At 46.2% G+C, this 27530-nt stretch overlaps 1 protein-coding gene across 2 annotated transcripts in view; it reads right to left on the bottom strand.

Moving 5' to 3' along the window:
- LOC132780921 (transcriptional activator MN1) overlaps positions 1-3290 on the bottom strand; it is a 36939-nt gene extending 33649 nt beyond the window's left edge. For both annotated transcript variants that reach the window (XM_067462008.1, XM_067462009.1), the window contains exon 1: positions 614-3290. In XM_067462008.1, coding sequence (XP_067318109.1) covers positions 614-3146 — 2533 coding nt within the window. In that variant the 5' untranslated portion in view covers positions 3147-3290. The remainder of the gene's footprint in view (positions 1-613) is intronic.
- Between the last annotated feature and the right edge of the window lie 24240 nt (positions 3291-27530).

Raw genomic sequence — 27530 nt, 5'->3', positions numbered from 1 at the left:
AGTTGCATCCAAGATCAATATTTAATAATAACTATAATAAATATAATTATATACAAATAAATATAATATAAATAATATAATATATTTATATAATATAAATAACAAAATAAAATAATAATAAAATAAAATGAATGTAAACATTTTATTCCTTATAAATAAATAATCAAATAAAATTATAGTATATGAAATAAATATAACACAAAATATAATAAATGAAATATTTAATACATAATATTATATTTATTATATTTTTACATCAAAGCAAATACATCAAAAGAAACATAATACAAACAAAATATAATAGATAAATAAAGTGATAAAATTGAAAAATAAATGAATAAATATGATAAATATATTTACATAAAACAAGCAAAAGAATAGGTAAAATAAAATAATAAAAATGAAAAATAAATCAAATATAATAAATGAGTACAAATGTGATAAAATAAGAATAAATCAGTATACAAATAAATATAAGTAAAAATAAATACAAAAATATAGTAACAAAATAAAAAAGATCAAAATTAAATAAAAAAGTGTAAGACATAATGAAATGAAATATATATGTTAAAATATATAATAAATATGATTATCTTCATATACATCGCATTACCTTTCTTGCTCTCCTTGCTGTCCTCTTCTCCCTTCTTGGAAGAAGAAGGGTGTGTGTCCCCCAGGTACCATCCAGCAGCCCCTAACAGCGAGTCCAAACTTTTACTGTTGTTCATGTTATTCCCTTTGTTGTTGTTGTTTCCCTTGTTGTTTTCCTTGTTGTTGAGATCCCCCCCTTCCTCCGAGATGCTGAACTGCTGCCTCTGGAGCTGGATCTGGGCCTGCAGGATCTCCAAAGGGTGGACCTCCTCCAATGGGGGGCCCTTAGCAGACTCATTCATTGGCCCTACAGACGATTCTGGGGGGCCCATTGGATTATTATAGCCCCCTATCTGTCCATTCAGGCCATTATTAGGGCCTCCCAATGGGTTATTGGCTCCTATCTGCCCATTGGGACCCATATTGGGGCCTCCCAATGCATTGGAGGCCCCTATTTGTCCATTGGGACCCATACTAGGGCCTCCCAATAAATTGGAGGCCCTTATCTGTCCATTTGAGCTTATGTTGGGGTCTCCTACTGGATTGTTGGTACCTATTTGCCCATTGGGACCCATATTGGAGCCTCCCATTTGGTTATTACCTATCAGTCCATTGGGGACCCCCATTGAGTTATTCGGGCCTCCCAATTGGTTATTATTGCCCTCTAATTGTACATTGGGGCCTCCCATTGGGTTATTGGCCCCTATTTGCCCACTGAGACCCATATTAGGCCCTCCTTTTGGGTTACTGGCCCCTATCTGTCCATTCAGGCCTATATTGGGGGCTCCCATTGAGTTATTAGCCACACCCAATGCATTGGAGGCCCCTATTGGGTTATTATGTGCCCCTATCTGCCCACTAGGGCCCATATTAGGGCCTCCCACTGAATTATTATGGGCCCCTATCTCCCTACCATTACCATTATTCCTATTGCTAGCCTCCCCATTCTGAGCCCTGGGAGGTGTCGGGGGCTCTCGATTGACAACTGGGGATGGGCTCTCCCCGCTTTCCCGCTTCCTCCTCCCCCTCTTGGCCCCACCCCCTGCTTTCTGATTGGGCGAAAAGCCTTCACTACCGCTATTCCCATCACTAAGATTGACCTTGGCGACTTTCTCTATACTATTATTACTTCCTTTTTTACTAAAGGTCACATGCAAGTTAGGCGACCCCAAGCTGGCGATCATGTTCTGACAAGCTGTCGACAGGGCGGCCAGGCAGTTCTGTCCAAATAAATTATGCAAATTGCTGTTGTGATGCAAGGTGTTGTTTTTCTTCAGAAAAAGCGTCCCAAGTTTGTTGTTGTTCGTATTAAAATCCATTAATCCTAATGGAGGGGACGGAGAGGAGGACGACAACAAAGGAGACATTTTGAGACCTTCTGCTCCATACAAAGCCTCATTGGGAGTTGATTTGCCATGCATGGATTCACTGGGAGTAGATTTGAGGCCTTCACTGCCAAACAAAACCTCACTGGAAGTTGATTTGAGGCCTTCTGTTCCATACAAGGCCTCACTGGGAGATTTGCCATACAAAACCTCATTGGGAGTCGATTTGAGGCCTTCGCTGCCATACAAAGCCTCATTGGGATTAGTTTTGAGGCCTTCGCTGCCGTACAAAGCCTCACTATTATGGTTGCCGTCAAACCAATTCGCCTCATAGGCCTCGTTCGCCCGCAATTGAGGTCTGGCCGCCATTTGCTTCATCATTAGCGCCGCCTTGGCGTACATTTCGTTGCCATGGGAGTTGTAGTCCGTTAAGGAATGCTGGCTACTATGGTGGTGCCCCCCCCAAGGGTCGTAACGAGGCCTTTTGGCAGCGTGGCCGTAAAGCGCGGCGTCGTAATGCTGCAGGCACGGCGGAGAGCCGAACGTCTCGGCGGCTGAGGAGAAATGAGGCCCGTGCGCGCTGCCGCCCCCACTGGCTTGCGGTTCGGCACATTGCCTCATTGGCTGCAGTTGTGCACATGCGCTGTTATTATTTGCCATTCTCGGCGAAACAAACGGCCGCTCGAAATACCCGCCATTTTGGTACTGCTGCTGTTGCTTAGCAACGCACAAGCCACTCCCCGCCCCCGGGGAGACGCTGTAATCCGCTTCCGCGTATCCAGGATGCTTGTATCCATTAGTGAGGCTATTACTATGATTATATTCTCCGCTCAAAGACATGCCTTGAAAAGCAGCAGCACGGTGCGGCGATTGGTCGAGCGGCAAGCAAGTCCGCGCGTTGCTAGGATACGGAGGCGGGACAAAGGAAGAGGTTGATGGCGTGGCGTCACTTCCGGCGCTGTCCAACTCGAAGCCGGCGAAATCCAACATCCGGTTGTTGTTGCTATGGAGACAGGATGGCGACTCGAAGCCGAATGGTTGCTGATAATAATGTTGATGCTGCTGCTGGAAGCCATAGCCGTCATTTCCGCTTCCGGCGAGGTGGAGGCTCATGGCCTGGGCGCTGTTGGCAGGCAGGATCCCCGGGTGTCGCAACTGCTGCTCCGGAGGGAACATGGCGGCGCCTGATCCCAGCGGGGCTTCCGGGCATCTTCGGCGCAGAGGGAACATCCGGCGGAAGTGCTCTCATGGGGAGAAAGGAGAGCCCCACCTCCCTCCCTTTCTTTTCAACACCCTTCCTTCCGCGCCGCTGCCTCGAAATCGTCTGAGCCGCAGATGGGGCCAACGCGCGTTTTTAAAGCCAACGCGGCGTCCAATCAGTGCCCAGGAAAGGGAACAGCGGCAGCCAATTCGCGGCCTCCGGGGCGGGGCTTGAGCTCGACCGCCACTGCGCATGCGTCGCGGGTGAAGGGCGGTTTGAAAAGGCTCTATTCCGCATGGTCGCACTTTCAGCTCGCCTCGCTGTAGCTTGAAAAGGGGATAATGCGCATGCTCAGAGAAAAAGCGCGCGACCGAAAGGCTATATTACGCATGCGCCCCTGCTGTGGGCGGACTTAAGGGCGATACTGCGCTCGCCCTGTCTCAACAGATCCCCCCCCCCCCCCAGGCCCTGGAGCGATTGAAGGACGGGGCTTTAGCTCGAGGGCAGGCGTTACTGGCTGTGGGGCGGGCTCTACTGCGCATGCGTACAGGTAGAACAACCGATTGGAAAGTTCTAAAGCAGGGGTCCTCAAACTAAGGCCCGGGGGCCCAATACGGCCGTCCAAGGTCATTTACCCGGCCCTTGCTCAGGGTCAACCTAAGTCTGAAATGACTTGAAAGCACACAGCAACAACAGCAACAATCCTATCTAATTAGCCAAAAGCAGGCCCACACTTCCCATTGAAATACTAATAAGTTTATATTTGTTAAAATTGTTCTTCATTTTAATGATTGTGTATTTTAAGAGTTTTTTGTACTACAAATAAGATATGTGCCCCGTTCATAGGAATTCTTTTTTTTTTCAAATTATAATCCAGCCCTCCAACAGTTTGAGGGACTTTGACCTGGCCCTCTGTTTAAAAAGTTTGAGGACCCCTGTTCAAAAGCAATGTATTGTCGAAAGCCTTCATGGCTGGAATCACTAGGTTCTTGTGGGTTTTTTCGGGCTATAGGGCCATGTTCTAGAGGCATTTCTCCTGACGTTTCACCTGCATCTATGGCAAGCATCCTCAGAGGTAGTGAGGTCTGTTGGAATTAGGACAATGGGTTTATATCTCTGTGGAATGGCTGGGGTGGGGCAAGGAGCTCTTCCCTGCTGGAGCTAGGTGTGAATGTTTCAACTGATCACCTTCATTAGCGTTTGAAGGCCTGCCTGAGCCTGGGAAAATCCCCTGTTGAGAGGTGTTAAGATGTGCCTGGTTGTTTCCTCTCTGCTGTTTTGCTGTTGTAATTTTAGAATTATTTAATACTGGTAGCCAGATTTTGTTCATTTTCATGATCTCTTCCTTTCTGTTGAAATTATCCACATGCTTGTGGATTTCAATGGCTTCTCTGTGTAGTCTGACATGGTGGTTGTTGGTGTGGTCCAGCATTTCTGTGTTCTCAAATAATATGCTGTGTCCAGGCTGGTTCATCAGGTGCTCTGCTATGGCTGATTTCTCTGGTTGAAGTAGTCTGCAGTGCCTTTCATGTTCCTTGATTCGTGTTTGGGTGCTGCGTTTGGTGGTCCCTATGTAGACTTGTCCACAGCTGCATGGTATACGGTAGACTCCTGCAGAAGTGAGAGGATCCGTCTTGTCCTTTGCTGAATGTAGCATTTGTTGGATTTTCTTGGTGGGTTTGTAGATTGTTTGTATGTTATGTTTCCTCATCAGCTTCCCTATGCGGTCAGTGGTTCCCTTGATGTTTGGCAAGAACACTTTTCCTCTGAGTGGATCTTCATCTTTACTCTCGTATTTAGCTTGAGATTGCTGATTTTTTCTATGAAGTGGGCTGAGTCCTTGATGTAGTATGTAGTGAGATACCATGTGGTATCTCTATTTAAGAACTCAACAGGTTCTTGGACAAAAAAGAAGCACCATTAAAGCCTTGGCAGACTGTGCAAAAAGAATCTGCGAACCCCACCTCCTCCGAGATGAACTGAACCACCTCAACTGGGCTCTCCAGGCCAATGGATACTCCACCTCAGACATCAGAAGAGCTGCAAGACCAAGAACAAGCCATGAGAGTAAAGATGAAGATCCACCCAGAGGAAAAGTGTTCCTGCCATACATCAAGGGAACCACTGACCGCATAGGGAAGCTGATGAGGAAACACAACATACAAACAATCTACAAATCCACCAAGAAAATCCAACAAATGCTACGTTCAGCAAAGAATAAGAGGGACCCTCTCACCGCTGCAGGAGTCTACCGTATACCATGCAGCTGTGGACAAGTCTACATAGGGACCACCAAACGCAGCGCCCAAACACGAATCAAGGAACATGAAAGGCACTGCAGACTACTTCAACCAGAGAAGTCAGCCATAGCAGAGCACCTGATGAACCAGCCTGGACACAGCATATTATTTGAGAACACAGAAATGCTGGACCACACCAACAACCACCATGTCAGACTACACAGAGAAGCCATTGAAATCCACAAGCATGTGGACAATTTCAACAGAAAGGAAGAGACCATGAAAATGAACAAAATCTGGCTACCAGTATTAAAAAACTCTAAAATTACAACAGCAAAACAACAGAGAGGAAACAACTAGGCACAGATTAACACCTTCCAGCAAGAGATTTTCCCAGGCTCAGGCAGGCCTTCAAATGCTAATGAAGGTGATCAGCTGAAACATTCACACCTAACTGTAGCAGGGAAGAGCTCCTTGCCCCACCCCAGCCATTCCACAGATATATAAACCCATTGCCCTAATTCCAATAGACCTCACTACCTCTGAGGATGCTTGCCATAGATGCAGGCGAAACGTCAGGAGAAATGCCTCTAGAACATGGCCCTATAGCCCGAAAAAACACACAAGAACCTGGTTCTAAAGCAGTTTGCAATGGAGCAATTAGCGCAAGCGAAAGGCCATACTGCGCATGCTCCACTTGTTGTTCATTCGTTCAGTCTTCTCCGACTCTTCGTGACCTCATGAAGCAGCCCACGCCAGAGCTCCCTGCCGGCCGTCACCACCCCCAGCTCCTTCAAGGTCAGTCCAGTCACTTCAAGGATGCCATCCATTCATCTTGCCCTTGGTCGGCCCCTCTTCCTTTTGCCTTCCACTTTCCCCAGCATAATTGTCTTCTCTAGGCTTTGCTGTCTCCTCAAGAGACAAAGTACTTCAACTCCAGTGAGCAGCCGGGGTTTATTTCCTGGAGGATGGACTGATTGGATCTTCTTGCAGTCCAAGGCACTCTCAGAACTTTCCTCCAGCACCACAGCTCAAAAGCATCGATCTTCCTTCACTCAGCCTTCCCTAAGGTCCAGCTCTCACATCCATAGGTTACTACAGGGAATACCATGGCTTTGACTAGGCGGACCTTTGTTGCCAGTGTGATGTCTCTACTATTTACTATTTTATCGAGACTGGACATTGCTCTCCTCCCAAGAAATAAGCGTCTTCTGATTTCCTGACCACAGTCTGCATCTGCAGTAATCTTTGCGCCTAGAAATACAAAGTCTGTCACGGCCTCCACATTTTCTCCCTCTATTTCCCAGTTGTCAATCATTCTTGTTGCCATAATCTTGGGGGTTTTTTTATGTTTAGCTGCTACCTGGCTTTTGCGCTTTCTTCTTTCACCTTGATTAGAAGGCTCCTCAGCTCCTCCTCGCTTTCGGCCATCAGAGTGGTGTCATCTGCATATCTGAGGTTGTTAATGTTTCTTCCAGCAATTTTCACCCCAGCTTTGCATTCCTCAAGCCCCGCACATCGCATGATGTGTTCTGCATACAAGTTAAAAAGGTTGGTTGAGAGTATGCAGCCTTGCCGTACGCCTTTCCCAATCTTGAACCAGTCTGTTGTTCCATGGTCAGTTCTTACTGTTGCGACTTGGTCCTTGTACAGATTCCTCAGGAGAGAGACAGGGTGGCTTGGAATGCCCATCCCACCAAGAACTTGCCACAATTTATTATGATCCACACAGTCAAAGGCTTTAGAATAGTCAATGAAGCAGAAATAGATGTTTTTCTGAAACTCCCTGCCTTTCTCCATTATTCAGCGGATATTGGCAATTGGTCTCTCATTCCTCTGCCTTTTCTAAACCCAGCTTGAACATCTGGCAACTCTTGCCCCATGTATTGCTGGAGTCTTCCTTGCAGGATCTTGAGCATTACCTTACTGGCTCCACTTAGAGCTTTGAAAATGCGTTACTGCGCATGAGCCAATGCAAAACTAGGCCTTAAGGCCGATACTGCGTATGCTCCCTGCGCTATAGAAAGGTTTGAGAGGTCCGTACTGTGCATGCTCCTCTTAGGACACTGGTAATCTTCTAAAAGGTAATTCTGCGCAAGCGCGCACTATGAGGGAGCGATTGAAAGGTTATGTACTGCGTCTGCTGTCACTTAGAACAAGCAGCTGCTACTGAGCTTTGAAAAGGCAATACTGCGCATGCGGACACTTAGAAAGAGGGGTTGGAGAGCTCTATTGTGCGTGTGCCACAGGAAAAAGAGGTTGGGGAGTTTTAAAAGGCTCTACTGCGCATGCTCCGCCAGTCTATGTTATACTAGCCTCCCTTTGCCACGCGTTGCTGTGGCTCAGTCTGGAAAATAAAATGAGAAAGTGTTGGTTTCGAATATATGCAATGTCTTTCTGCTTATGGGTAAACGATATTTCTTGTTTCTTTGTCAGTGTTGATGTGGAGATTGTCTGGTTTGCCTATTCTGGAACATGCAACATATAATTGCCCTTCTTTAGGGGTCCCTTTCAAATCTGTGATACTATATCTCTCTGTGTGTGAATCATATATATCTATATTTATGTCTGGATGGCTCTTTGTCAGGAGGGATTTGATTATGTTTCCTTGCCCTGTTGAAGGGAGTTGGACTGCATGGCCTTAAGTATTTTCTGTTGGTCATTGGAGTCTTGTGTGGGAAGTTTGTCTCAATTATGTCATTCATAGGGTTCAGAATGCTCTTTCATTGTAGGTGAAATATAAATTCCAGTAACTACAACACCCAAATGTCAACTTCTATTTTCCCAAAACTCTATGTATATATTTGGGTGTATGGAATATTTGTGCCAAGTTTAGTCCAGGTCCATCGTTGCTTGAGGCCACAGTGCTCTCTGGATGTAGGTGAACTACAACTCCCAAACTCAAGGTCGATGCCCATCAAACCCTTCTAGTGTTTTCTGTTGGTCATGGGAGTCCTGCATGCCATGTTGGTTCAATTCCATCATTGGTGGAGTTCAGAATGCTCTTTGATTGTAGGTGAACTATGAATCCCAGTAACTACAACTCCCAAATGTCAAGGTTTATTTCCCTCAAACTCCATCTGTGTTCATATTTGGGCATATGGAATATTTGTGCCAAGTTTGGTCCAGATCTATCATTGTTTGTAGGTGAACTGTAAATCCCAGCTACTACAACTCCCAAATTACAAAATCAATTTTTTAAATGAAAGACATGCATTGGGTTGTTAGGTGTATGCTGTCCAAATTTGGTGTCAATTTGTCCAGTGGTTTTTGAGTTATGTTAATCCCACAAACAAACATTACATTTTTATTTATATATCTATATCTATCTATATCTATACATACAATAAAAGTCAAAGTTTGGAGGAGGATGAACCATGGATGATGGTACTTGCAGTACCATCACTCACATTCTGAGACCGCTGTTAACGTCATCCAATGGCTGATCAGGACCAAATTTGTCACATAGACATCTCATGACCCACTGTATGTCCTGGTGTGGTTTGGCAGCCACATTTATCCAAATACCAAGAAAGACCAAACTTGCCACAGAGAGCCCCCTTGGACAACTCAACATTCTGGTGAGGTTTGGGGAAGAACAGACTATGGATGATGGGACTTGCAGTACCTAAAATCACTTTCTGAGACCACTGTGATCCTCATCCAATGATTGATCAAAAACAAAACTTGGCACACAGGGCACCCATGACCCACTCTCCATTCTGGTGCAATTTGGAGGAGGATGGACCACAGATGATGGGACTCGCAGTACCTTCACTAACTTCCTGAGACCATTGCGAGCTATATAAATAACTGATATATACACATACCCTATTTTTTTTTCTTACTAGTAGCCTTTAGCTACAAAGTTTTTATGTTTTTTAACTGTATTTGAAAACTGAATAAAGATTATAATTAAAAAAAAAAAAAGACCAACCTTGATACACACCTCCTTTCTCAAATAATCTGGGCAGCACCGGGTCCCCAAGCTAGTATATAATAAAAGTCAAAGTTTGTATGCGGCGGACAGAGGTGTGGCAGTGTATGTGCCAGCATTCTGATTGGCTGCTGCTGTGGTGCTATTTGCATATGGTCTCTGATTGGTCGGCTTCAATAGGAACCCCTGGTGGAGGAAAAGGTTCATTACAGAAATGGGGAGAGAAGGAAATTTGCATATGGTCTCTGATCGGCCAGCCTCAATTCCAAGATTCCAAGATGACAAAGAGAGGAAAGTAAAAGGCCAGGGGCTGTTTCAGAAAATTACCAATACAGACCAAACTTGGCACACAGAGCCCCCATGACCCACTCTATATCCTACTGCAGTTTGGAGGAGGATGAACCATGGATGATGGGACTTGCAGTACCATCACTCACATTCGGAGACCGCTGTTAACCTCATCCAATGACTGATCAAGGCCAAACTTGGCACATAGACCTCTCATGACCAACTTTACGCCCTGGTGTGGTTTGGCCGGGAATGGACCATGGATTACGGAATTTACAGTACCTTTACTCAATTCCCGAGACCACTGCAACCCTCATCCAATTACCAATAAAGACCAAACTTGGCACACTGAGTCTCCGTGACGCACTCTACATCCTGGTGCAGTTTGGAGGAGGATGCACCATGGACGATGGGACTTGCAATACCTGCACTCCCTTCCTAAGACCATTACAACTGCCAAGAATGATAGATCAGAACCACATTTCACACAGAGAGCCAGCATGACCCACTCTACATCCTGGTGCAGTTGGAAGAATTTGGCAATGGATGATGGGACTTACAGTCACTTCACTTCCTGAGACTACTGAGACCCTCATCCAATGATTGATCAAGAACAAAACTTGGCACACAGAGCCCCCACAACCCACTCTCCATTCTGGTGCAATTTAGAGGAGGATGGACCACAGATGATGGGACTCGCAGTACCTTCACTAACTTCTTCAGATAACTGCGAGCCATATAAATAACTGATAAAGACCAACCTTGATACACAATTCCTTTCTCAAATAACCCGGGCAGTGCCAGGTCTCCAAGCTAGTCTAATAAAAGTCAAAGTTTATATGCGGAGGACAAAAGTGTGGCGGTGTGGTGGTACATGTGCCAGCATTCTGATTGGCCAGCCTGAAAGTTCCAAAATTCCGATTGCCTGCCGCTGTGGTGCTATTTGCATATGGCCTCTGATTGGCCAGCTTTACAGGAACCCCTGGTGGATAAAAGGGTTCATGACAGAAACGGAGACATGACAGAAGGAAATTTACATATGGTCTCTGATTGGCCAGCCTCAATTCCAAGATTCCAAGATGACAAAGAGAGGCCAGGAAAAGGCCAGAGACGGCTGGGTCAGAAAATAACCAATACAGACCAAACTTGGCACACAGAGCCCCCATGACCCTACATCCTACTGCAGTTTGGAGGAAGATGAACCATGGATGATGGGACTTGCAGTACCATTACCCGCATTCTGAGACCTCTGTGACCTTCATCCAATGAGTGATAATGACCAAACATGGCACATAGACCTCTCATGGCCCACTTTACGCCCTGGTGTGGTTTGGACGGGAATGGATCATAGATTTTGGGACTTCCAGTACCTTCGCTCAATTACTGAAATCACTGCAAACCTCATCCAATTACCGATAAAGACCAAACTTGGCACACTGAGTCTCCATGATGCACTCTACATCCTGCTATGCACTCTACACTCCTGAGACCACTGACACCCTCACCAAGACCAAACTTGGCACAGAGAGCCCCCATGACCCACTCTACATCCTGGTGTTCTTTCAAGCAGGACAGGCCATGGATAATTGGACTTCAAGTACCTCCAGTCACTTCCCAACACTGCTGCAAACCTCATCTAATGACCGATCTAGACCAAACTTGGCACACCGACCCCTCATGAGCCACTCTACATCCCGGTGCTGTTTGGAACAGGATGGACGATGGATAATGGGACTTGCAGTACCTTCACTCCCTGAGACCACAGCCACCCTGAACCAATGACCGATTAAGACCAAACTTGCCACACAGAGCCCCCATGACCCACTGGTGCAGTTTTTAGGAGGATGGACCACAGATGATGGGACTTGCAGTACCTTCACTAACTTCCTGAGACCACTGCCAGCCATATAAATAACTGATAAAGGCCAAACTGGATACAATAGTCCTTTTAACTGTGCTGAGACACAAAAGAGACATGCACAAGAAGTGGAAAAAGGGAGAAATCACCAAAGAAGAATTCAAACAAATAGCCAACACCTGTAGGGAAAAGGTGCGCAAGGCTAAAGCACAAAACGAGCTCAGGGACATTAAAAACAATAAAAAGGGATTCTTTTCTTATGTCAGTAGAAAAAGGAAAAACAAGGAGGCGATAGGGCCTCTTCGAGGAGAAGATGGGGCAATGCTAACAGGGGATAGGAAAAAGGCAGAACTACTAAATACCTTCTTTGCCTCAGTCTTCTCACAAAAAGAAAGTCATCTTCAACCTCAGCAAGACGGAGTGGATGAGGGATTTGAGGACATCCAACCCCAAATTGGGAAACAAGTCGTCCAGGAATACCTGGCCGCTCTAAACGAGTTTAAGTCCCCAGGGCCAGATCAACTACACCCCAGAGTATTGAAGGAACTAGCGGAAGTCATTCGGAACCATTGGCAACCATCTTTGAGAGTTCTTGGAGAACGGGAGAAGTTCCAGCAGATTGGAGGAGGGCCAATGTGGTCCCAATCTTCAAGAAGGGAAAAAAGGATGACCCAAACAACTACCGTCCGGTCAGCCTCACGTCAATACCAGGCAAGATTCTGGAAAAGATTGTTAAGGAAGTGGTCTGCAAACACTTAGAAACAAAAGCGGTCATTGCTAGTAGTCAACATGGATTTGTAAAAAACAAGTCATGCCAGACTAATCTCTTTTTTCGATAGAGTTACAAGCTGGGTAGATGCGGGGAATGCCGTGGATGTGGCGTACCTGGATTTCAGTACGGCCTTCGACAAGGTCCCCCATGACCTTCTGGCAAGGAAACTAGTCCAATGTGGGCTAGGCAAAACTACGGTGAGGTGGATCTGTAATTGGTTAAATGGATGAACTCAGAGGGTGCTCACCAATGCTTCCTCTTCATCCTGGAAAGAAGTGACGAGCGGAGTGCCGCAGGGTTCCGTCCTGGACCCGGTCCTGTTCAACATCTTTATTAATGACAGATGAAGGGCTAGAAGGCAGGATCATCAAGTTTGCAGACGACACCAAATTGGGAGGGATATCCAATACTCCAGAGGACAGGAGCAGGATTCAAAACGATCTTGACAGATTAGAGAGATGGGCCAAAATTAACAAAATGAAGTTCAACAGTGACAAATGCAAGATACTCCACTTTGGCAGGAAAAACAAAATGCAAAGATACAGAATGGGGGACAATGCCTGGCTCGAGAGCAGTATGTGTGAAAAAGATCTTGGAGTCCTTGTGGACAACAAGTTAAATATGAGCCAACAATGTGATGTGGCAGCAAAAAAAAAAAAACCAATGGGATTTTGGCCTGCATCAATAGGAGCATAGTGTCTAGATCTAAGGAAGTAATGCTACCCCTCTATTCTGCTTTGGTGAGACCACATCTGGAATATTGTGTCCAATTCTGGGCACCGCAAGCTGGAATGTGTCCAGAGGAGAGTGACTAAAATGATAAAAGGTCTGGAGAACAAGCCCTATGAGGAATGGCTTAAGAAGCTGGGCATGTTTAGCCTGAAGAAGAGAAGGCTGAGAGGGGATATGATAGTCATGTATAAATATGTGAGAGGAAGCCATAGGGAGGAGGGAGCAAGCTTGTTTTCTGCTTCCCTGGAGACTAGGACGCGGAACAATTGCTTCAAACTACAAGAGAGGAGATTCCATCTGAACATGAGGAAGAACTTCCTGACTGTGAGAGCCATTCAGCAGTGGAATTCTCTGCCCCAGAGTGTGGTGGAGGCTCCTTCTTTGGAAGCTTTTAAACAGAGGCTGGATGGCCATCTGTCAGGGGTTATTTGAATGCGATGTTCCTGCTTCTTGGCAGGGGGTTGGACTGGATGGCCCATGAGGTCTCTTCCAACTCTTAGATTCTATGATTCTATGATTCTAGGTGAAAAGGAGAAGCTCAGTTAGAGCCATAGGAGCAAGGGTTGTGAATAGCAACCACCAGATGGCGCTTTGAATGCTCTCCATGTATTTAAGTAGGGATATATAGTATAATTGAGGTCCAGAGATTATGTGTAACAGTTGTACAAATTTAGTTCATTTAGACCATGTGGGTATTCTGTCCTTAATCTAAAAATCCAGTACGCTTCTCTCCGTAGAAGTTTATTGTAGAAATCAATTTGCTTGGAATAAGTAACCACTTCAAGGATATGAAACTTAAAGGATTCTGGGCTATGGTGTAAATCATCAAAGTGTTTGTAAAGTATAGACTCCCTGGAATGATTTCTGATTTTACTCCTGTGTTCAATTATCCTCGATCTTATCTCTCTGCGAGTTTGAGCCATATAAGAAAGATTGCAACTTCAATTAAGTAAATAAACGAATCCCTTCGAGGTGCAGGTTGCAAAATGGGAAAATTTGAACACAAATGATAGATGTGGATGTATGAGAATTTTAGTTTCCACCAGTAGCTAACATACTGAACAGTGCTGACAACGATAATTGCCAACCAAATTGGACCTAGGGGTCTGAGTACTGTGGGTTACATCTGAGTGTACTAATAGATCACCAATATTTTGAGTCCTTTTGTGTGCTATCAATGAGGGTCTCTCGCATCCCAGAATGTCTCTTATAAGATTCCAGTATTTTCTGACTGTTCTAATGGCCAAATTAGACATATTTGTAAGAGTAAGTGGCCATATCAATCTATCAACTTCAGGTCTAGTCGTGTCGTTTAAAAGTTTAGATCTAGGAGTATTGGCTACTTTTGAAAAAGATGATTGTATAATGTGTTCAGGATATCCTGTTTCTAAACTGATGTTTAGTCACTTCAACCTCATCTTTGAAATCTTGTGGGGTAGAGGAGTTACGCTTGATTCTGAGCATCTGTGTAAAAGGTAAGTTGTTTTTTAAGGCCCAGTGGTGGTAACTATTGTAATGTAACAAAGAGTTTCTGTCAGTGGTTTTACAGTGGTTTTTTACTCTCAATCGGTCATTGTCTTTGCTAAATCCTTGCGAGCCTTCTAGGTTGCCTTCTCCCAACAAGGCCCCAAAAAAGGCAGCTATGTTCCCTGTTCTACACTGTGTCAAAAAAGGCAGCTTTTGACTGGGTGATCTGAAAAAGCGTCCTACAGACCACTGCAGCCCCCAACAAAGACCAACAAAGACTAAGCTTGGCATACAGAGCACCTGTAATCCATTCTACATCCTACTGCAGTTTGGAGGAGGATGGTCCATGAATGATGGGACTTGAAGTACCTCCACTCACTGTCTGAGACCACTACAAACCTCATCCAATGACTGATCAAGACAAAGTTGGCACATCGCTCCCCCTTAACCCTCTCTACATCCTGGTGCAGATTTGAGGATGATGGACCACGGATAATAGGACCATGGATGATAGGACTTGAAGTATTTCCACTCATTCCCACTGCTGCAACCCTCATCTAATGACTGATAAAGACCAAAGTTGGCACACAGAGCCCCATGGGCCACTTTACATCCTGGTGCTGTTTGGAGGATGGACAATGTATGATGGGACCACAGCGACACTGATGCAATGACTGATCAAGACCAAACTAGGCACACAGAGCCCCCATGATCCACTCCCCATCCTGGTGCACTTTGGAGGAGGATGGACCACAGATGATGGGACTCGCAGTACCTTCACTAACTTCCTGAGACCACTGCCAGCCATATAAATAACTGATAAAAGCCAAACTTGATACAATATTCCTTTCTCTAATAACCCAGGCAACGCCGGGTCCCCAAGCTAGTAATATAATAAAATAAACAATAAATATATCAAATAATAGAATGCAATATAAAATATAATAATATGCCATATAAATGCAATGAAAATAATATAGAATACAATATAAAATATAATAAAACAATTTTGTAAACTAGACTAGAAAATAAAATAATAAAAAATAATGTAGGATAAACAGTAAAATCATATAATAATATAAAATATAATCTCTATATAACAAAAGCAATATAAAGTTTATAACATATATTATTTTATTACATTATATGACTATATAATATTATATGACCTCTGTAAGCCATATAAATAACTGATAAAGACCAACCTTGACACACAATTCCTTTCTCAAATAACCCGGGCAGTGCCGGGTCTCCAAGCTAGTAGATAATATTTAAGTTGCATTATATTACATTACTAGCTTAGGGACCCGGCACTGCCCAGGTTATTTGAAAAAGGTGTTGTTTGTCTGTGCTCCAAGTTTAGTCTGGATCCAATGTTGGGTGGGTTCAGTGGGTGCAGGTGAACTATAGCTCCATGGTCCATCTTCCTCCAAACCACACCAAAATGTAGAATGGGTCATGGGGCTCTGTGTGTTAACTTTGCTCTTGATCAGTCAGTGGTGCTGGTGGTAGTGGACTCCAAAAGTGAGAGAAGGTACAGCAAGTCCCATAATCCATTGGGCCTCTGTGTGTCAAGTTTGGTCCTGATCCCTCATTGGTGTAGGTGACGGTGCTTTGTGTGCCAAGTTTGGTCTTTATTGGTGTTTGTTGGGCGCCACAGTGGTCCGTGGAATCCAAGTAGTTTGAAAGTACTACAAATCCTAAAATCTGTGGCCAACCTCCCCCCCCCCCCCAACCACACTAGGACGTAAAAGGGGTCATGGGGGTTATGTGTGCCAAGTTTGGTGCAGGTGTGTAACCCGTGCTGGTCACAGTGGCCTGTGAAAGTGGCAGCCAATCAGAAAGCTGCCACATACACTTCCGTCCTTCTGCCCTTCTGCCCAAGTTGTGTGCCAAGTTTGGGCCTGGTATGTGATTTTTAGGGGCTACAGTGAACTGGGTGAAGGCACTGCAAATCTCATCATTCATGGCCCATCCTGCCCTGAACCACACCAGATTGTAAAATGGGCTATTGGGCCTCTGTGTGCCAAGTTTGGTCCTGATCCGTCCTTGGTGTGGGCCACAGTGCTCTAAGGAAGTGAGTTAAAGTACTGCAAGTCCCTTCAATGGTGGTCTATCCTCTCTCAAATTGCAACAGGATGTAGAGTGGGTCTTTGGGGGTCTATGTACAAAGTTCTTCTGTCATTGTTGAGGCTGACCAATCAGAGACCATATGCAAATTGTACCACAGTGGCAACCAATTAGAAAGCTACCACAGCGTCAGGCCTATTCCCCCCTCCCATCTGTTTCCACAGAATGTTGGACTTTTTTGCTGGCCAATCAGGGACCAGTTCTGCCGGCACAGAGGTTTAACCCTCTGTGCCACCAGAGGCTCCTGTTGAAGCTGGACACTCAGAAACCATATGCAAATTTCCTTCCCCTCTCAGCCACTTGGGAGCCTTGGAGAGTTGTGGCTGGCCAATCAGAGACCTTATGCAAATAGTACCACAGTGATAGCCAATCAGAACGCTGCCACATACACCTCCCGCCACATACAAACACTGACTTTTATTATATTAATAGTTTGGGGACCTGGCGCTGGCTGTGTTATTTGAGAAAGGAATATTGTATCAAATTTGGTCTTTATCGGTTATTTATATGGCTCACAGTGGTCTCAGGAAGTTAATGAAGGTACGAGTCCCATCATCTGTGGTCCATCCTCCTCCAAACTACACCAGGATGGAGAGTGGGTCATGGAGGCTCTGTGTGCCAACTTTGGTCTAGATCAGTCATTGGATGAGAGTTGAAGAGATCACAGAAAGTGAGTACTGCAAGTCCCATCATCTGTGGTCATCATCTCCAATTAGCACCAGGATGTAGAGTGGGTCATGGGGGCTCTGTGTGCCAACTTTGGTCTACATCAGTCATTGGATGAGGGTTGCAGCAGTCTTGGAAAGTGTGTGGAGGTACTTGAAGTCCCATCATCCATGGTCCATCCTACTTGAACCTGCACCAGGATGTAGAATGGGTCATGGGGACTGTGTTGCTCGTTGAATGACTTGATCAGTCATTCAACGAGGTTCGCAGTGGTCTTGGGAAATGAGTGAAGTTACTTCAAATCCCATTATCCATGGTCCATCCTCCAAATCTGCATCAGGATGTAGAGAGGGTCATGCAGGCTTGGTGTGCCAACTTTGGTCTTGATCAGTCATTGGATGAGGGTCATAGTGGTCTCAGGAAGTGAGTGGAGGTACTTTAAGTCCCATCATCCATGGGCCATCCTCCTCCAAACTGCAGTAGGATGTAGAATGTGTCACAGGTGCTCTGCGTGCCAAGTTTGGTCTTTATTGGTCTTTGTTGGGGGCTGCATTGGTCTGTGGAATCTGAAGCGTTGGAAAGTACTACAAATCCCACCATCCATTGTCCACCCTCCCCCAAACATCACCTGAATATAAAGGGTGTCAGGGGGGTTATATGTGCTAAGTTTGGTCTTGTTCAGTCATTGTTGACGGTTGCAGCAGTCTCGGAAAGCAAGTGGAGGTACTTCAAGACCCATCATCCATGTTCTGCCCTCCCAACCACAGTAGGATGTAGAGTGGGTCATGAAAGCTCTGTGTGCCAAGTTTGGACTTTATTGGTATTTGTTGTGGGCCATAGTGGTCTGTGGGATCCGAAGTGTTGGAAAGTACTACAAATCCCATCATCCATTGTCCACCCTGCCCCAAACCTCACCAGGACCTAAAGGGTGTCATAGGAGTAATGTGTGCCAAGTTTGGTCTTGTTCAGTCATTGTTGTGGGTCGCAGCGGTCTCAGAAAGAGAGTGGAAGTAATTCAAGTCCCATCATCCATGATCTGCCCTCCTCCAAACCACAGTAGGATGTAGAGTGTGTCATGGGGGGTCTGTGTTCCAAGTTTGGTCTTCATCAGTCTTTGTTGGGGGCCACAGTGGTCCCTGGGAACCAAACTGTTTGAAAGTACTATAAATCCCATAATCCATGGTCCATCTCCCCCAAACCGCACCAGGATGTAAACGGGGTCATGGGGGTTATGTGTTCCACGTTTGGTGCAGGTACGTCACCTGTGTTTGTCACAGTGGCCTGTGAAAGTGGCAGCCAATCAGAAAGCTACCACAAACACCTCCACCTACGTCCTCCCTTCCTCTGTCTGCCGCATACAAACATTGAATTAGGGACCCGGCACTGCCTGGGTTATTAGAGAAAGTGGGTAATGGCGGTTCTGTATGCCAAGTTTGGTCTTTATTGGCCATTGGCTGACGGTTGCATTGTTTTCAGGAAGGGAGTAAAGGTACTTGAAGTCCCATCATCCATGGTTCATGCTCCTTCAAACAGCAGCAAGATATAGGGTGGGTCATTGGGGCTCTGTATGACAAGTTTGGTCTTTATTGGCCATTGGCTGATGGTTGCATTGTTTTCAGTAAGTGAGTGACTGTACTGCAAGTCCCATCATCCAAAGTCCATCCCCGTCCAAACAGCACTGGGATATAGAGTGGCCCATGGAGGCTCTGTGTGCAAACTTTGGTCTTGATCGGTCATTAAATGAGGGTTGCAGCAGTCTTCGGAAGTGAGTGGAGGTACTTCAACTCCCATCATCCATGGTCCATCATGCTTGAAACAGTATCAGGATGCAGAGTGGTTTATGGGGGCTCTGTGTGCCATGTTTGGTCTTTATTGGTAACTAGCTTGGGGACCCGGCGCTACCCGGATTATTGTGTATCAAGGTTGGTCTTTATGTTGTGTATCAAGGTTGGTCTTTATCAGTTATTTATATGACTCGCAGTTGTCTCAGGAAGTTAGTGAAGTTACTGTGAGTCCCATTATCTGTGGTCCATCCCCCTCCAAACTGCTCCAGGGTGGAGAGTTGGTCATGGGGGTTTTGTGTGCCAAGTTTGGACTTGATCGGTCATTAGATGAGTGTTGCAGAGGTCTTGGGAAGTGAGTGGAGGTACTTCAAGTCCCATCATCCATAGTCGTACTCCCCCAAATCTCACCAGAATGTTGAGTTGGCCATGGGGGCTCTATGTTCCAAGTTTGGTCTTTATTGGTTTTTGAGTCGCTATGGTTTCAGGAAGTGAGTGAACGTACTGCAAGTCCCATCATCCATCCTCCATCCTTCAAACAGCACCGAGATGTAGGGTGGGTCATGGGGGCTGTGTGTGCCAATTTGGGCTTGATCGGTCATTAGATGAGGGTTGCAGCAATCTTGGGAAGGGAGTGGAGGTACTTGAAGTCCCATCAACCATGGTCTGTCCTCCAAACTGCACCAGGGTGTAGAGTGGGTCATTGGGGCTCCGTGTGCCAAGTTTGGTCTTGATTAGTCATTGGCGAGGGTCTCAGTGGTCTCAGAAAGTGAGTGAGGTTACTGCAAGTCCCATCATTCATCTCCATTTTTTTCCAAATGACACCAGGACGTAAAGTGGGTCATGAGAGGTCTATGTGCCAAGTTTGATCTTGATCAGTCATTGCATGAGGTTTGCAGAGGTCTCAGAATGTGAGTGAAGGTACTGGAGGTCACATCATCCATTGTCCGTCCTCCTCCAAAACTGCAGCAGGATGTAGAGTGGGTCATGGGGGCTCTGTGTGCCAAGTTTGGCCTTGATCTGACATTAGGTGAGGGTTGCAGCAGTCTTGGGGAGTGGAGGTACTTGAAGTCCCATGATCCATGGTCTGTCCTCCTTGAAAGCGCACCAGGATGTATAGTGGGTCATGGGGACTCTGTGTGCCATATTTGGTCTTGATCAGTCAGTGGTCTCATGAAGTGAGTGAAGTGACTGCAAGTCTCATCATCCATTGACAAATTTTTCCTAACCGCACCAGGATGTAGAGTGGGTCATGTGGACTCTTTGTGTAAATTGTGGTCCTGATCCATCATTGTTGGCAGTTGTAATGGTCTTAGGAAGGGAGTGCAGGTATTGCAAGTCCCATCGTCCATGGTGCATCCTCCTCCAAACTGCACCAGGATGTAGAGTGCATCATGGAGACTCAATGTGCCAAGTTTGGTCTTTATCGGTAATTGGATGAGGGTTGCAGTAGTCTCAGGAATTGAGCAAAGGTACTGCAAGTCCCATAATCCATGGTCCATCCCCGGCCAAACCATGGGTCATGAGAGGTCTATGTGGCAAGTTTGGATGAGGTTAACAGCGGTCTCAGAATGTGTGTGATGGTACTGCAAGTCCCATCATCCATGGTTGCAGTAGGATGTCGAGTCGGTCTTGCAGGCTCTGTGTGCCAAGTGTGGTCTGTATTGGTAATTTTCTGACTCCGCCCCTAGCCTTTTCCTTTCCTCTCTTTGTCATCTCGGAATCTTGGAATTGAGGCTGGCCAATCAGAGACCATATGCAAATTTCCTTCTCATGTCCCCGTTTCTGTCATGAACTCTTTTCTCCACCAGGGGCTCCTCTTGAAGCTGGCCAATCAGAGACCATATGCAAATAGCACCGCTTCCCAGCCAATCGGAATCTTGGAACTTTCAGGCTGGCCAATCAAAGACCACAGTGGCAGCCAATCAGAAAGCTAGCACATACACCGCCACACTTTTGTCCTCCGCATACAAACTTTCACCTTTATTATATATATCGATATAGATTGGATGAATGCTACTGTGGTCTCAGGAAGTGAGTGATGGTACTGCAAGTCCTATTATCCATGGTCCATCTTCCTCCAAACTGCAGTACAATGTAGAGTGGGTCATGGGGGCTCTGTATGCCAAGTTTGTTCTGTATTGGTAATTTTCTGACAGAGCCCCTGGCCTTTTCCTTTCCTGTTTTTCATCTCGGAATCTTGGAATTGAGGCTGGCCAATCAAGAGACCATATGCAAATTTCCTTCTCTCATATCCCTGCTTCTGTCATTAACCCTCTTCACCAGCAGGTGATCCCGTTGAAGCTGGCCAATCAGAGACCATATGCAAATAGCACCACAGTGTCAGCCAATCAGAAAGCTGGCACAAACTCCTCCCCCCTATGTCCTCCTTCCTCTGTCCGTCGCACACATACTTTTATTATATACTAGCTTGGGGACCCGGCGTTGCCCGGGTTATTAGAGAAAGTGGGTAATGGCGGTTCTGTATGCCAAGTTTGTTCTTCATTGGTCTTTGGATAATGGCAGTATTATTTTCAGGGAGTGAGTGAAGGTACTTGAAGTCCCATCATCCATGGCCCATCCTCCTACAAACAGCAGCAGGATATAGAGTGGGTCATGGGGGCTCTGTGTGCCAAGTTTGGTTTTTATCAGTCATTAGATGAGGGTGGCAGTGGTGTCAGCAAGTGAGTGAAGGTACTGCAAGTCCCATCATCCAAAGTCCATCCCCTTTCAAACTGCAGCAGGATGTAGAGTGGATCATGGGGGCTCTGTGTGCCAAGTTTGGTCTTGATTGGTCATTAGAAGAGGGTTGCAGCAATCTTTGGAAGGGAGTGGAGGTACTTGGAGTCCCATCATCCATGGTCTGTCCTCCTCCAAACTGCAGTAGGATGTAGAGTGGGTCATTGGAGCTCCATGTGGCAAGTTTAGTCTTGATTAGTCATTGGCGAGGGTCTCAGTGGTCTCAGGAAGTGAGCAAAGGTACTGCAAGTCCCATCATCCATCTCCAAATTTTTCCAAACAACACCAGGACGTAACGTGGGTCATGAGAGGTCTATGTGCCAAGTTTGGTCTTGATCTGTCATTGGATGAGGTTTGCAGAGGTCTCAGAATGTGAGTGAAGGTACTGGAAGTTCCATCATCCATGGTCCACCCTTCTCCAAAACTGCAGCAGAATGTAGAGTGGGTCATGGGGGCTCTGTGTGCCAACATTGGTCTTGATTGGTCATTAGATGAGCTTTGCAGCAGTCTTGGGTAGTGGAGGTACTTGAAGTCCCATCATCCATGGTCTGTCGTCCTCCAAACTGCTCCAGGATGTAGAGTGGGTCATTGGAGCTCCATGTGCCAAGTTTAGTCTTGATGAGTCATTGGCGAGGGTCTCTGTGGTCTCAGGAAGTGAGTGAAGTGACTGCAAGTCCCATCACCCATTTTTAAATTCTTCCAAACTGCACCAGGATGTAGAGTGGGTCATGCTGGGTCTCTGTGTAAATTGTGGTCCTGATCCATCATCGTTGGCAGTTGTAATAGTCTTAGGAAGGGAGTGCAGGTATTGCAAGTCCCATCGTCCATGGTGCATCCTCCTTCAAACTGCATCTGGATGTAGAGTGCATCATGGAAACTCAGTGTGCCAAGTTTGGTATTTATTGGTAATTGGATGAGGGTTGCAGTGGTCTGAAGAATTGAGCAATGGTACTGCAAGTCCCATAATCCACGGTCCATCCCCGGCCAAACCACACCAGTACGTAAAGTGGGTCATGAGAGGTCTATGTGCGAAGTTTGGTCCTGATCAGTCATTGGATAAGGTTAACAGCGGTCTCAGAATGTGAGTGGTGGTACTGCAAGTCCCATCATCCATGGTTCATCCTCCTGCAAACTGCAGTAGGATGTAGAGTGGGTGATGGGGGCTCTGTGCCTATTTCGGTCTGTATTGCTAGTGTTCTGACCCAGCCCCCGGACTTTGCTTTCCTCTCTCATCTCGGAATCTTGCATTTGAGGCTGGCCAATCAGAGACCATATACAAATTTCCTTCTGTCATGCCCCATTTCTGCCATGAACCCTCTTCTCCACCAGGGGCTCCTATTGAAGCTGGCCAATCAGAGACCATATGCAAATAGCACCACAGCGACAGCCAATCAGAACGCTGCCACATACACCACCCGCCGCCCTTCCTCTGTCCGATACAAACAATCTTCTTTATTATATACTAGCTTGGGGACCCGGCGTTGCCCGGGTTATTAGAGAAAGTGGGTAATGGCGGTTCTGTATGCCAAGTTTGGTCTTTATTGGACTTTGGATAACAGCTGCATTATTTTCAGGAAGTGAGTGAAGTTACTTGAAGTCCCATCATCCATGGCCCATCCTCTTACAAACAGCAGCAGGATATAGAGTGGGTCATGGGGGCTCTGTGTGCCAAGTTTGGTCTTTATCAGTCATTAGATGAGGGTGGCAGTGGTGTCAGCAAGTGAGTGAAGGTACTGCAAGTCCCATCATCCAAAGTCCATCCCCTTTCAAACTGCAGCAGGATGTAGAGTGGATCATGGGGGCTCTGTGTGCCAAGTGTGGTCTTGATTGGTCATTAGAAGAGGGTTGCAGCAATCTTTGGAAGGGAGTGGAGGTACTTGAAGTCCCATCATCCATGGTCTGTCCTCCTCCAAACTGCAGCAGGATGTAGAGTAGGTCATTGGAGCTCCATGTGGCAAGTGTAGTCTTGATTAGTCATTGGCGAGGGTCTCAGTGGTCTCAGGAAGTGAGCAAAGGTACTGCAAGTCCCATCATCCATCTCCAAATTTTTCCAAACAACACCAGGACGTAACGTGGGTCATGAGAGGTCTATGTGCCAAGTTTGGTCTTGATCTGTCATTGGATGAGGTTTGCAGAGGTCTCAGAATGTGAGTGAAGGTACTGGAAGTTCCATCATCCATGGTCCACCCTTCTCCAAAACTGCAGCAGGATGTAGAGTGGGTCATGGGGGCTCTGTGTACCAACTTTGGTCTTGATTGGTCATTAGATGAGTTTTGCAGCAGTCTTGGGTAGTGGAGGTACTTGAAGTCCCATCATCCATGGTCTGTCGTCCTCCAAACTGCTCCGGGATGTAGAGTGGGTCATTGAACCTCCATGTGCCAAGTTTAGTCTTGATGAGTCCTTGGCGAGGGTCTCTGTGGTCTCAGGAAGTGAGTGAAGTGACTGCAAGTCCCATCATCCATTGTCAAATTCTTCCAAACCGCACCAGGATGTAGAGTGAGTTATGCGGGCTCCCTGTGTAAATTGTGGTCCTGATCCATCATTGTTGGCAGTTGTAATGGTCTTAGGAAGGGAGTGCAGGTATTGCAAGTCTCATCGTCCATGGTGCAGCTTCCTCCAAGCCGCACCAGGATGTAGAGTGGGTCATGGAGACTCAGTGTGCCAAGTTTGGTCTTTATCGGTAATTGGATGAGGGTTGCAGTAGTATGAAGAATTAAGCAAAGGTACTGCAAGTCCCATAATCCTTGGTCCATCCCCGGCCAAACCACACCAGGACATAAGGTGGGTCATGAGAGGTCTATGTGCTAAGTTTGGTCCTGATCAGTCATTGGATGAGGTTAACAGCGGTCTCAGAATGTGTGTGATCAAACTGCAGTAGGATGTAGAGTGGGTGATGGGGGCTCTGTGTGCCTAATTCGGTCTGTATTGGGAGTGTTCTGACCCAGCCCCTGGCCTTTTCCTTTCCTCTCTTTGTCATCTCGGAATATTGGAATTGAGGCTGGCCAATCAGAGACCATATGCAAATTTCCTTCTGTCATGTCCCTGTTTCTGCCATGAACCCTTTTCTCCACCAGGGGCTCCTATTGAAGCTGGCCAATCAGAGAGCATATGCAAATAGCACCACAGCGGCAGCCAATCAGAATGTTGGAACTTTCAGGCTGGCCAATCAGAATGCTGGCACATACACTTCCGCCCTCCGCACTTCCCTCCTCTGTCCGTCGCATACAAACACTCTTCTTTATTATATACTAGCTTGGGGACCCGGCGCTGCCCGGGTTATTAGAGAAAGTGGTTAATGGCGGTTCTGTATGCCAAATTTGGTCTTTATTGGTCATTGTTCTCAGGAAGTGAGTGAAGGAACTTGAAGTCCCATCATCCATTGTCCGTCCTCCTCCAAACAGCATTGGGATGTAGAGTGGGTCAAGGTGGCTCTGTGTGCCAAGTTTGGTCTTGATTGGACATTACTAAGGGTTGCAGCAGTCTTGGGAAGGGAGTGGAGGTACTTGAAGTCCCATCATCCATGGTCTGTCCTCCTCGAAAGTGCACCAGGATGTAGAGTGGGTCATGGGGACTCTGTGTGCCAAGTTTGGTCTTGATCAGTCATTGGCGAGGGTCTCAGTGGTCTCAGGAAGTGAGTGAAGTGACTGCAAGTCCCATCATCCATTGTCAAATTCTTCCAATCCGCACCAGGATGTAGAGTGGGTCATGTGGGCTCTCTGTGTAAATTGTGGTCCTGATCCATCATTGTTGGCAGTTGTAATGGTCTTAGGAAGGGAGTGCGGGTATTGCAAGTTCCATTGTCCATGGCGCATCCTCCTCCAAACTGCACCAGGATGTAGAGTGCGCCATGGATACTCAGTGTGCCTAGTTTGGTCTTTATCGGTAATTGGATGAGGGTTGCAGTGGTCTCAAGAATTGAGCAAAGGTACTGCAAGTCCCATAATCCAAACCACACCAGACGTAAAGTGGGTCATGAGAGGTCTATGTTCCAAGTTTGGTCCTGGTCAGTCATTGGATGAGGTTAACAGCGGTCTCAGAATGTGAGTGATGGTACTGCAAGTCCCATCATCCATGGTTGCAGTAGGATGTCAAGTCGGTCTTGCAGGCTCTGTGTGCCAAGTGTGGTCTGTATTGGTAATTCTCTGACTCCGCCCCCTCTGGCCTTTTCCTTTCCTCTCTTTGTCATCTTGGAATCTTGGAATTGAGGCTGGCCAATCAGAGACCATATGCAAATTTCCTTCTCATGTCCCCGTTTCTTCCATGAACTCTTTTCTCCACCAGGGGCTCCTATTGAAGCTGGCCAATCAGAGACCATATGCAAATAGCACCACTGCGGCAGCCAATCAGAATGTTGGAACTTTCAGGCTGGCCAATCAAAACGCTGGCACATACTCCTCCCGTCGCCCCGCCACACTTTTGTCCGCTGCATACAAACTTTCACCTTTATTATATACATAGATATAGATATAGATATAGATAGATATAGATATATAGATATATAGAGAGATAAATAAATAGATTTAGATATAGATATAGATTAGCTTTGATACCCAGTGCTGTCCTGGTGATTTGAGAAAGGCATTGTGTGCCAAGGTTGGTCTTTATCATTTTTGTGGCTCGCAGTCTTCTCAGGAAGTAACTGAAGGTACCGTGAGTCCCATCATCCATGGTCCATCCTCTTCCAAACAGCACCAGGATGTATAGTGGGTCATGGGAGCTCTGTGTACCAAGTTTGGTTTTGATCAGTCATTGGTTGAGGGTTGCAGCTGTCTTGGGAAGTGAGTGAAGGTACTTCAAGTCCAATCTTCCATGGGCCACCCTCCTCCAAACCACAGCATAATGTAGAGTGGGTCATGGGGGCTCTGTGTGCCAACTTTGGTCTTTATTGGTCTTTCTTGGGGGCCACAGTGATCTGTTGGAACCGAAGTGTTTGAAAGTACTACAAATCCCATCACCCATTTAGTTATTATTTAGTTATTTACAGTATTTATATTCCGCCTTTCTCACCACACAGGGGACTCATGGTAGATTACAATGTACATATATATGGCAAACATTCAATGCCAAAGACACACAATAGATATAGAGAGACAGGCAGAGGCTATTTAAATTTTTCTGGCTGCCAGGGGAGCTGTCACTTTCATTGCCCATCTGTGACACTGATAAAGTACATACTTCTGCATTCCCCGCATGCTTTGCTGGAGTGCTTTGCTGGAGTCTTTTTTATGGCCTCGTAAATGAGTTAAATTAGCCTCCCCACACATAGGTGGTACCTAATTTTCCTACTTGACAGATGCAACTGTCTTTTGGGTTGCAAAGGTCAACAACAATCTACACAATTGGTCGGAAGCTCAGTCCAAACCAAGCTGGCTTTGCACTCATGACATTGGGTCAGAAGTGATCTTAATGCAGCTGACACTCAGCCAGCTGCACTACAGTCCGGGTGCATCCTCCTTCCAACCTCACAAGGACGTAAAGGTGGTCATGGTGGCTATGTGTGCCAAGTTTGGTCCTGGTCCATCACCCGTGCTGGTCACAGTGGACTGTGAAAGTGGCAGCCAATCAGAAAGCTGCCACATACATGCCCACATACAAACATTCTCTTTTATTATATACTAGCTTGGGCGCTGCCCGGGTTATTAGAGAAAGTGGGGAATGGCGGTTCTGTATGCCAAGTTTGGTCTTGATCAGTCATTGGATTAGGGTCACAGTGGTTTCAGTGTGTGAGTAAAGGTACTGCAAGTCCCATCATCCATGGTCAACCCTCCTCCAAACAGCAGCAGGATATAGAGTGGGTCATGGG

Source organism: Anolis sagrei, chromosome Y (genome assembly GCF_037176765.1).
Source record: "Anolis sagrei isolate rAnoSag1 chromosome Y, rAnoSag1.mat, whole genome shotgun sequence".
Taxonomy (NCBI): domain Eukaryota; kingdom Metazoa; phylum Chordata; class Lepidosauria; order Squamata; family Dactyloidae; genus Anolis; species Anolis sagrei.
Note: the sequence above shows the minus strand (reverse complement) of the source record. Positions and strands in the feature narration are given on the sequence as shown.